A 12,187-nucleotide genomic window follows, 5' to 3' on the forward strand; every position below is an offset into this window, starting at 1 on the left:
TAATACAGCTAGTGAGTAGCTTATGCTGCCTGGCACAGGACATGGCCACTTATTTATGTGCTGAAGGAGCAAGCACCCAGAGCAAAGGACATCGGTAATACTTTTCAGATCTTATTTTCTGAAAATTACGTCTCAAGTCTCTGCTTGAGTGAGAGAAAATCCTCTAAAGAGTTCCAAGAAAGTCACTGTTGGTATCAAGCCTTTCATGTCAGGCCTGTGCCGTAGCGTGCCTTGCCTCGCAGGCAGGGCTTCGTTCTGGTAGCTGCTTTACAAATGGGGGAAGGGGAGTGCGTCGGAATGGCCAGTAAATAGGGCATACAACGCACTTAGTGTCTTGCCTTGCTTTAAGGCTGCCTTTCTTTGATCATTAAGAATTTCTGATTAGGAACCATTTTTGAATAGCACCAGTTCATGGGCTTTGTTCATGAATTACAAGGTAACTGTTAAATAATGCTCATCTCATTTTTCCTGATTTTGTACAACTTACGAGAAGCCAAAAGCAACAGAATTGCGAAGGGTCAGTCTTTCATGTTAAAATTCCTTGTACCGTAATGTGTGTCCATGTCCCCCTTGCTCCCCATGATCCTCTAAGCTAGTCAGTTTTCAGGTCTTTTAATTCTTGATTCTTGCTTTCTTTCCCCTTCCTCCTGTACCACTCATATACCTTTGTATCTAAGGTATTACATAAATCTCCCCTCTGTCCAAGATTCTGTAGGGGGATTTCTTTGTGGACACGAGTTCGTCTGGCTGCTCTCGGAGGCCCCTTCTCATTCTAAGACGCTGTGACATCCCTGCCTCTGCTCTTTTCCCTTCTCTAGCCTGTTCCGCACTCTGCCCACACTCTGTCCCAGACTCTGCAGCTTCTTCCTTCTAAAGTCCTCTTCAGTGCAAGCTCCAGTGCTTCCCCGCTCTCTGCACAGAAAGTGTTTTACGATTTTGTTCCCAGCCTGCCTTTTAAATTTACCTCCCAGTTCTTTCCAAATTCTCTCTCTCTCTCTCTCTCTTTCTCTTTTTCCAGATCCTCTCTTGAACTGGTCCTCATTGGCCTCTGTGCACATGGGCTTCCTCCCCCAGTCCCATAGCACTCCTTATCTCTGCAATTCACGGCGCACTGTTACATCACTATCTCCCTATTAAAGGGTCTGCTCTTTGAAGACAAAGAAAATGTTACCAATTGACTAGATACTTGCTAGGCACTCAGTAAATATTTTTTTGAATGAAGGAATGAGTAAATGGATGAACAAGCGATTGAGCAAAGTAAGAGTCAGGAGATTTTCAGTTCCATGCCAATACCTAGCAGAGGCAATATAAGCCTAATAAAGAAGTAAGCTTTTGACTGACAAGAGTTCACTGACACCTATTAGCTAGTTGTCTGACCTTAAACAAGCCACTTAACATTTCTAACCTTCAGTTTTTAATCTGTAGGGTGGGAATAATGATATCTATTTCAGGATCACTGTGAAAATTAAAGGTGAAAATGTACATAATCTGCATAAATACCCTAAGGTGCTCATCTAGTGATAGCTGTCATTATCTTACCACGTCTTTGCATGGCTGCCTCCCTCACTCACTGCCTAAGGAAATAATAATATTTAAGAAGCGCTTACTATGTGGCAGCTATTGTCCTAAGTACTTTACATCTGCTAAATCAGTTAATCCTCACACTAACCCTAGGTCGGCACTATTAATGTCCCATTCTATAGGCGAGGAAACGAGCCACAGAGCAGTTAGAGAACTTGCCCGTGGTCATAAAACTAGTGACAGAACAAGTATTTGAATACAGGCTCTAGAATCTGTGTTCCTAACTGCTGTGCCTTCCCTAACTAATCACGGTATCTAAAATAACCCTCCCCCTGCCTGACCCAGTCTTCCCTTACTCAGCTTTACTTTTTTTTTTTAATTTAATTTAATTTAATTATTAATTAAAAAAATGTTTATTGAAGTATAGTTGATTTACAAAATCGTGTTAGTTTTACAGGTACAGCACAGTGATTCAGTTATGTATATATATATATATATTCCTTTTCAGATTATTTTCCCTTGTAGATTATTACATAATATTGAGTATAGTTCCCTGTGCTATACAATAGGTCCTTGTTGATTATCTATTTTATATATAGTAGTGTGTATATGTTAATCCCAACCTCTTAATTTATCCCTCCCCTATCCCCCTTCCCCTTTGGTAACTCTAAATTTGTTTTCTGTATCTGTGAGTCTCTTTGTTTTTCAGCTTTACTTTTCTTCATTGTACTTATCTCTACCTGAGGTTATTGAACTATGAGTTTATTTGTTTATTGTCGTCTCCCCTGCTAGAATGTAAAGTCATAAGATTCATGAAGTTAGAGATTTTGTCATGTTTGGTGCTAAATCCCAAGGGCCTAAAACAGTGTTAACCACATAGTAAGTGCTCAATCAAATTTTTTGAATGAAGGCTTATTGTTACTTAATATGATTTTGGTAAGATTTCTTTATCTCAGTTTCTTTACCATGATCTCTTTGGCCTGCTTTTTAGCCTTAAATTTGTTCTGTGACCCACAAAGAAAAGCAGGCCTCCGTGCCACAGGGTTGTGACATTTCAGGGTTGTTCTGAGAATGATGTATGTAGTGCACTTATATCACCATGCTTGGCATGCAGTAGTGATAGAAGCTGCTAGAAGTAGTGGAACTAGCAGTAGTATACATCAGTGTTTCTCAAACCATATATAGAAGCATCAGTGGTTTTTTTCCCAGTTCATCACAGACCAGCATTTTTGTAAAATTCAATAAAAATTAAATGAAAAATTAAAATTATTCTGTCGAATCATTATAAAATTAAAAAATTTTTACTCTCAGTATCAGTATGCATCTTATTGCTGACTGACTAATGGACCACACTTTGAGTAGTCTTGAGACAGAAAAAGAAGTGGTCTTTCTACTGCTGAATGATATTAGTATAATTTTTTTTTTTCAAAATTACCCTTTATTGTTGATGGTGTTTTCGAGAGTTTGTGCAAAATTACTCAGTTGTTTTTCTTCCGTTTAAAAATTAACTTTGGAATTCCCTGGCTGTCCAGTGGTTAGAACTCCGAGCTTTCACTGCCGAGAGCTGGGGTTCAATCCCTGGTCTGGGAAATAAGATCCCGCAAGCTGCGTGGCACGGCAAAAAAAAAAAAAATTAACTTTGACATTCTGGCCCAAATACTTCTGGACTTGTCTTCTGGACAATCTTAAGATTTCTTATATAATGCCAGTCAGTGTTTACGAAAAGTGGAAGGGTGGCGGGAAACTCCCTAGCAGATCCATGCTTTAAAGTGTTATTTCATATGTAGGTGCAGCCTCTTAAAATACAATCACGTTTGACATGTAAAATCACGTTTCAATGATTACACCTTATTTTTACTATACTCTAAGTTTTATTAAACTGTGGGAACATTCAGAATCTCTTACTTTTCTCAGGTAAAATAGAAAGTGTCCCTTCTGTCCCATTCATGGAGTTCGTAAGACGTCCAAGCTTCTCTGAAGTCTGTCAATTGCACTAAAGAGTCAAATGAATACTTACAGCTCTACAGCTGTTTTCAGAAATCACACATTCAGATCGATACCTCAGAGCTGCATTCCATCCCATGTGATACTGCTCCCCACCTCTCCATAAGCCGCTCACTGTAAATCAATAAAAGACAGTTACCTGGAAAAAGAAAACTTGTTTCCTTCACCTTCTTTTCCCCCTTTTGCTAGATATGATTCAGTATCTGTTCTTATTTTGCCAAGTTCCCAAGTCAAGTGTCGTGTGTGGTATAAAACTCTCAGACACATTCAGGACTCGGGACTCCCCCTGCTGTTTGGCATTCCCACGGCACTGCCACCTCTTCACCAGGGCGGCTCCTTCTCAAGTCTAGAGCATAAACTGACTCAGCCTGCTTGTTCTTGCTTATTGTAAAGAAATCTTTAAATGGTATGATTTTTTAAAATTGATTCCTGATGTTGTGTCAGGTCTTGTTCATTGCATTTTTAAGAGTGGACACAAGTTCCCAAAGGCTACCAAGGGCTATGTTAGAATGGTTCTGGTAGTGTTGCCATCATTTTCGTTTTGTTTTGTTTTCCGTTGATTTATCTGTTTATTCTCACTTGTCTCCGTTTTCCACTCTCGTTTCTCTCACTACTCCCACTGGCAGTTATGCCAGTGTATTTTATGTGCCTCCTTTTATTTATGTCTTTTAAAATACATGTTTTTGTGTGTGTCTGCCTTTAATTTTTGAGTTGTATAACTGGTATTGTGTTATAGATTTTATGCTGGTTTTTTTTCTCAGAACCATATGCTTTCTTTTTTTTAATGTCACTTTATTGTTACAGAATCTAATCCAGGATCTTACATGGCATTTAGTTGTTGTATCTTCTTTTTTCTTTTTAATTGAGACATAACTCATGTACTATAAATTTCATTGTTTTAAAGTTTACAAGTCAGTGGTTTTTAGTATATTCATAAGGTTGTGCAACCGTCACCACCAATTCCAGAACATTTTATCACCCCTATAAGAAACCACTACTCTACTTTCTTTCTCTATGGATTTGCTAGGTATTTCATGCAAATGGAATTATATCTGACCTTTTGTGTCTGGCTTCTTTCACTTAGCAGAATGTTTTCATGTTTAATCTGTGTTGTAGCATGTCCTTTTTATGACTAATGAATAATATCCCATTATGTGTATATACATTTTGCTGATTTAATCATTATTTGATAGACACTTGGGTTGTTTCTATTTTTTTTCTATTATGAATAATGCTGCTATGAACATTGGCATACAGTTTTTGTACAGATGTATGTTTTCATTTTTCTTGGGTGTATACCTAGGTGTGGAGTTGTTGAGTCATATGATGTCATGTTTAACTTTTTGAGGAACTGTCAAACTGTTTTCCACAGCAGCTGCATTGTTATATATTCCCACCAGTAATGTATGAGGCTTCCAGTTTCTCCACGTGGTCACCGTTTATTTTCCTGTGTGTGTGTGTGTGTGTGTATGTGTGTGGGTGTTTTAAGCCATTCTAGTGAGTGTGAAATACGATAGTATCTCGTCATGGTTTTGATTTGTATTTCCCTGGTGACTAATGATGTTGAGCATCTTTTCGTGTGCTGTTGGTCACTTGCATATCTTCTTTGGAGAAATGTCTATTCAAATCCTTTACTCACTTTTAATTGGGTTGTCTTTTTTATTGTTGAATTATAAGGCTTCTTTGTATTCTGATTTTAGATCCTTATCTGATATATGGTTTGCAAGTCTTTTCTCCCATTTTGCGGGTCGTCTTTTCACTTTTTTGGTATAGTCCTCTGATGCACAAAAGTTTAATGTTGATGTTGTCTAATTTATCTATCTTTTCTTTGTTTGCTTGTGCTTTTGGTATCATAGCATCAAGTGCCTTCAAGATTTATCTGAGTTGCTGGGTGAACACAATCGATTGCTTTTAACTACTTGACCATTTTCCGTGCTGTGTATTTACCACGTATTACCCGTCTCCTCCCCCATAGACAGCCACACCATCTCCAACTCCACATTATCACAAACTGTCCTCTATACCTTCATATATGTACCTTATAAAACAGTGTGAGAATTTATTGGAGTGAAATTGCTTGATCACAGAAGTTGCTTACTTTGGCCAAGTACTGTCAGATTGTCCTCTGTAATAGCTACAGCCATCTACACTCCCACCAACAGAACACTGAGGATCCTTTATCTTCACAGCCCCGCCAATACTCAGCATTATCCAGCTTTCAAGTTGGCTAGCGTACAGCAAGGAAAGTGTTGCTTCAGTGGTATATAATTTGCATTTCTCTGATTACGCATGAATTTGAGCATCTATTTGGATGCTTGTTTCGGGGGTTTTTTTCTTCTTGTAAATTGCCTCTTCATATCCTTTACTCATTTTTCTTGTGGGATTGCTGTCTTGTTGATATTTAGAGATTCCTTGTGAATTATAGGCATTAGTCCAATTTAGTTTTAGAAAACATAAATACCTTTTCCTGTCATCTGTATGTTAACTTTGACTATGGTGCCTTTCGTTATACAGAGAGTCTTAATTTAGATGTCACCAAATTAGTCAATTTTTATTCAGTACCTTATGGCTTGTGCTTTTGAAGTTTTATTTAAGATAAGTTATCCTTCCCCACCCCATATCACAGAAATTTTCTCTTACATTATCGTCTATTAGATTTCTAATTTTGCATTTTGCATTTAGGTCTTTAATCCATCTGGAGCCTACCTTTATATACAGTTTTAGGAGGGATCCAGTTTTATTTTTTATTCTTACAGTGAGCCAGTTTTTCTAGTACCATCTATTAGATAGTACTTCTTTTCCTCATTGATTTGTGGAGCCATCTCTTCTGTATATTAACCTCCCCTTTAAACATGAATCTCCGTACCACAATGTTCATTGCAGCACTGTTTACAATAGCCAGGACATGGAAGCAACCTAAATGTCCATCAACAGATGAATGGATAAAGAAGATGTGGCACATATATACAATGGAATATTACTCAGCCATAAAAAGAAACAAAATTGAGTTATTTGTAGTGAGGTGGATGGACCTAGGGTCTGTCATACAGAGTGAAGTAAGTCAGAAAGAGAAAAACAAATACCATATGCTAACACGTATATATGGAATCTAAAAAAAAAAAAAGATAGTTCTAAAGAATGTAGGGGCAGGACAGAAATAAAGACACAGACGTAGAGAATGGACTTGAGGACACAGGGAGGGGGAAGGGTAAGCTGGGACGAAGTGAGAGAGTGGCACAGACATATATACACTGCCAAATGTAAAATAGCTAGCTAGTGAGAAGCAGCCGCATAGCACAGGGAGATCAGCTCAGTGCTTTGTGCCCACCTAGAGGGATGGGATAGGGAGGGTGGGAGGGAGATGCAAGAAGGAGGAGATATGGGGATATATGTATACGTATAGCTGATTCACTTTGTTATACAGCAGAAACTAACACACCATTGTAAAGCAATTATACTCCAATAAAGATGTTAAAAAAAAGAAAAAAAAAGAATCTCCAAGCTCTTTATTCTATTCTGCTAGTTTATCAATTATTATCTATATGTACCTATTGTATATATACATATAATTTTAATATATATAAATATAATTTTTAAGGGTGTGTGTGTATATATATTCACACACACACATACACACACGCACACATTTTGTTTTTAGTCTGTAACTTTGTGGTATATTCTAGTATCTGTCTGTTAAGGCACGTCTTTCTCCAAGCCCCCACCAAATCAACTAGGTATTCATGAAATTTTTCCATGTAAAATTTTAGAGCCAATTATTAAGCTACTCTATAAAATCCAGCTGCAATTTTTATTGGGATGTATTGAAAATATATTAACTTTGGGAAAATTTATACCTTTAAATATTAAGTCACCCCACCTAAGAGTATGGCTATCTCTTCAATTATTCAGGTCATCTTTTCAATAGAATTTTAGAAAGTTCTTTCATGAGATTCTTATTTATTCTTGGTAAAGATGATTCTCAATATATTATAATGTTTGTTGCTAAAGTTTAACTGTGGGATTTTGTGTTTATCCTCTGATAATACACTTTCTCTTAAGTAGTTACGTACAGAAACTCCAGCAAAAGTTCAATTCTCATTGAGGGAAAGATATACTTAACCCATTGCTTTACAAGAATCTTCAGATAAAATTCAGAGAGAACATAGGCCTGTTTGACATCATGGAATAAATATTTAACTTTGAAAAGCAGAACATCTTTTAACACAGAAATGAATTGGAGAAGTTACATAGCATGGGTTGAAGGACTAAAAATGAAAAGAATACCATGATAGAAAGTTTATTTAACCTTGAAGAGGAAAATGAAAAAACATGTAACTGAAAGAGTAAGCACCAACTTGTGGTGCTTTTTGCCTAGCTGCGACATCTCTCGTCCTTAGGGGAAGATAGAGGAAAACTTGAAATTGATCAGCTTATTTATACTGTCCTGCTCTGAAGTTATACACCCATTGCTCTAGCCAAGCTAGTGAAGCCAAAAAATGTATCTAAATTGGACTAATACAAAGGTACAAGTATCTCCTAGTCATCTTGTTGATAGATGTAATTTTTCCCAGCAGTTTCCATTCCCTCAATAGTAGCCATGAATTTATAATGACAGAAGAGGATTCAACTCTATAATGGGCACTCACGTTTAGAGGCAGGTAACTAGAAGTTGACATACCCAGTGAGCAAAGGTGGAAGGACTTCTGGAATTTCTAATGGGCACAGGAATATGAATGAAGTGTGGAATTTCTAATGGGCACAAGAATATGAATGAAGTGCGATTCCTGCAGTCAAGGAGTTCACAGTCTAGCAGGGGAGACAGGTATTCACCCAGCCCTGACACAAAATGGTAAATGCTATGAAAACAGTGTGCTTAAGGAGCAGGTAAGATTTCACAGAGGACATGACATTTTGAACAGGAGATGAAGTGGGAAGCCAGGAGCGCCAGGTGACAGTTTGGATAGTATCTTCCGAGCAATAGAAAGTTGCCGTAGGTTTCTAAGCGAGGCCGTGGCATGTTTCAATGTATGTGCCAGGACTGGAACCTGGGAGGTGGAATAAAGTTGAGATTGGTGGCAAGAAGGTCAGCAAGGAGGCCAACAAAAGTAATTTGTTAAGGTAATTAGGAAAATTAAATTCACAATAGTAAATAAAAGTGCAACAAACAAATTTCCAAGTCACCCCTCACCAAAAATTAAAATTAAAAAAAGTTCATGCACCACTCTCCCTTCTTGGATCATTTGATTTTAAAGAGGAAAGACAACCCTCTGGATAAGTTCTGCAAAGGTTGGGCCTCCATCTCTACATCTGGTACATGTTGAAATCCATGTAGGCACACAAGCCCAGCAGGCAGAGTCAGAGCATCAGAAATCCTCAGGGGCTGCCACAGCTTAGCCAGATATCATTAGTCTCATCCTGCCACTGTTTATACCCTGGCCTGTGTTTTCAGAGTACTCTCAGTTACTTTCAGTTACAAGAAGTTCTTAACTAAGAATAAATTATTTATCTATGTTTTTAGTCCCAAGAACTTTGAAGAGAAACAACTTAATCCAAGCCATAAAATAGTGATGTATTTAGTGACCCTGAAGTCCCAGCTTTCTCAATAGAAATTGCTTCCTAATCATTCATATTCCTTGTTTTTCACATCAGTCTTTCTCTGTTTTCATTATATTCTGAGATTCAGGTTTTATCAGTTTCTACATGTTCTAACCTAAAAATGGCCTCTTACATGGAACATTTTTGCTAAGTTAGGTAAATATTTCAGACGTTAAGAGAAATATAGCCCAAATAAGAAATATAGCCCCAATCATTTTGATGATATGATAACCAAAATGATAATTTTAATAGAAACATTTATATAGTGAATATGATATGCCAGGCACTGTTCTAAGCATGTTTATCTATACAGTAACCCCACAAGGTAGCTGTAATTCCCTTTTCATTGATGAGATGATTAGAAGCACAGAGAATTAAAGTAATTTGTTCAAGAACACATAGCTAGTAAATGATGGGATCTGGCTGAAACCCCATCAGTCTTGCTCCAAAGTTCATGATCTTAATCATTAATCTATGCTCTCTTTGATATTTTTAAATATCCTATGTTTTAAAATTTGGGCAAGATAAAACATTAGAAAGTTTCAGCTTTCTTTTTTTTTTTGGCTGTGTTGGGTCTTCATTGCTGCGCGCAGGCTTTCTCTAGTTGCGGCGCGCGGGCTTCTCATTGCGGTGGCTTCTCGTTGCGGAGCACGGGCTCTAGGCATGCGGGCTTCAGTAGTTGTGGCACGTGGGCTCAGTAGTTGTGGCTCACGGGTTGTAGAGCGTAGGCTCAGTAGCTGTGGCACACGGTCTTAGTTGTTCCGTGGCATGTGGGATCTTCCCGGACCAGAGCTCGAACCCGTGTCCCTTACATTGGCAGGCGGATTCTTAACCACTGCACCACCAGGGAAGTCCAAAAGTTTAAGCTTTAAAAATAAATATGAGTCTGACAACCTCCAGAGTGTCTTTTAACTGTCATCTCCCATGAATTGGCATCTAGTTCTAGATGCAAGCAGTTACTTTGCTTAGTTATGAAATCCGCCTTCAAGGAACAACAGGAGTTCTGGATCTGTTGAGGATGATACTGAAACAAATGTTCCTTTTTTCACTTACATCTGTGCTCTTAGAAAATAGAATCAGTAAAATCTTTATAAACATTTGTCAACACTCAGGATGATTTTGTAAGTTTCTCTTTGATACTAGAGTCAGGTGAAATAACTACTGCTACATTAAAGATGCAGGTTAAAGATACGTGTGTAATTTCCAGACTGGCCTCTGTGTTCCAGCATTCCTGAGACCTGTCTTTGTCATCTAGAGTGGTTTACCAGTTATGGGCAGTACACTCTGGAAACCCATAAATATGTTACAAGGTAGTTCCCAGAGCTCAGTCCTCTAGATAATAGTATGGAATGTGTTCATTTCTGATTTTCATGTTGTGTGGACGACCAAAACAGGTGAAAGAGGGAAAGCGTGTGCAGTAAGAATGATTGCTGTTCTCTTCAAACATAAACATCAATCAGAAGCCACAGGGAAAAAGACGTTAGTTCCAGTCGCAGGCAGCTGACAGCAGTGCTGCTTGTGTAAAGTCACTACCGTCGGGAAAGTGACAACCACTTGTTATTGTCTCACTTTCACATCTGTATGTACAAATTCTTATTTCTCTTGTTTTCGCCTTTGAACAGAGCATCTTGGTCCACCATCAGGAACGAACTCCGCCAGGCAAAGCCCAGCCCTGCAGCACAGGCCCGTGGGACAGTCACAGGCCAACCACATACCTGGGGACAGGTGGGGCTGCTCTCCTCAGGTTTTGGTTTTTATCTCTGCTCATCTCCCCACTTTTCATCACCCACCCGCCCCCACTCATCTCCACACAATTATGCAGAAGCCAGCCGGTTAGGTCAAGATGAGACTTCTACTGCCTCCAGGCCCTCTGTCCCTTCCTCCCCCTCTTCCCAGCCCCAGCGCAGGGTGCAGCGTAACCATCCGATCATGCTGACAGGTGGGGATTAGAAAGAAGTGACAGTAGCACCTACTCTGCTGCTCTAGGTCCCCACGGTTTTGGTAGGGAAGCCCCAGACCCACATCAATTACCGTCTTCTCAGACTACCCGAGCAGTATCTGTGCATATTTCTTTCCTCTTTCGTTGAAAATATTAGTCATGAAACAAAAACGAAATTAACAAAAATTCAGCATTTTCACAGGCATTGGTACTGCAGGAGAGCCATTTTTCACTGTAACAAGGTCAGCTTATCTGCCCTCCGGTTCAGTGACTTGAGTGCAGTTTTCCTTGATGTAAACTGTGCTGAGACACCCTTAGAACAAAAAAACAAAAACAAAACAAAAAAACAGCCTGGGGGTGTTGACAGACTTTAAGCCATGCTGGAGTTAATGGCTAGTTTTTGCCTGGCATCTCTCTGCTTCTAGATACAGCTTGTCTTAATAGCAGTTTGTCAGAGGGAGAATGGCAAAATTCAGCTTTTAAAGGAAAAGAAATTGATCTGCTTTTACTTTTAGGCTGTTTTTCATATTCTTAGTTCACAGAGTGACTTGATTTCTCTTTCCTGTAGAAGTGTCACAGAAGGTGAAATTGGAAAAGACGTCTCCACTTCTTACAGACACTCGTGGTCTGACCACAAGCACCTTGCACAGCCGGACACTGCAATGATTTCAGTCATAGGCAGTCGGCACAATCAGGTAACAGAGATTCCCCCCCCCCCCATGCAGACTGTTCTTTTCAGTTGCTGAATCACTGACACTGATGAATTTTAATTGCAAATCAGTTCAGATAAATTTGTTCCCAAAATTGATCATTCTTAAGGACCTACTCTGTGTTTGGCATTCTCTTAGTGTCCACGAGATGATGTAAAGAGTGAAAAAGAAGTTTATCCTCTATTGGAGAAATTTTAACCCTTAGTTGAGTACCTAGAAATAGCAGTGTTTTAGTTAAAGAAGGATTTGGGGTGGGTTTTTTTTTCTTTTTTCAGGAAAATTAGTCAAAATCTGCTTAAAGGAAGCACTGTTCAAAATTCTGTTCTCTGATTCTGTTCTGTTGCATATTGACCAACTAGTAGAGAAGACATGTAATCTTCAAATTAATTTAGGCTGCATTTATAGAAATTAAGTAGCC

At 38.7% G+C, this 12,187-nt stretch overlaps 1 protein-coding gene across 2 annotated transcripts in view; it reads left to right on the plus strand.

Moving 5' to 3' along the window:
• MAGI3 (membrane associated guanylate kinase, WW and PDZ domain containing 3) overlaps positions 1-12,187 on the plus strand; it is a 249,282-nt gene that overhangs the window by 227,821 nt on the left and 9,274 nt on the right. For both annotated transcript variants that reach the window (XM_036826556.1, XM_036826563.1), the window contains exons 17-18: positions 10,743-10,845; positions 11,628-11,754. In XM_036826556.1, coding sequence (XP_036682451.1) covers positions 10,743-10,845; positions 11,628-11,754 — 230 coding nt within the window. The remainder of the gene's footprint in view (positions 1-10,742; positions 10,846-11,627; positions 11,755-12,187) is intronic.

The sequence above is a fragment of the Balaenoptera musculus genome, chromosome 1, assembly GCF_009873245.2.
Source record: "Balaenoptera musculus isolate JJ_BM4_2016_0621 chromosome 1, mBalMus1.pri.v3, whole genome shotgun sequence".
NCBI classification, from domain to species: Eukaryota; Metazoa; Chordata; class Mammalia; order Artiodactyla; family Balaenopteridae; genus Balaenoptera; species Balaenoptera musculus.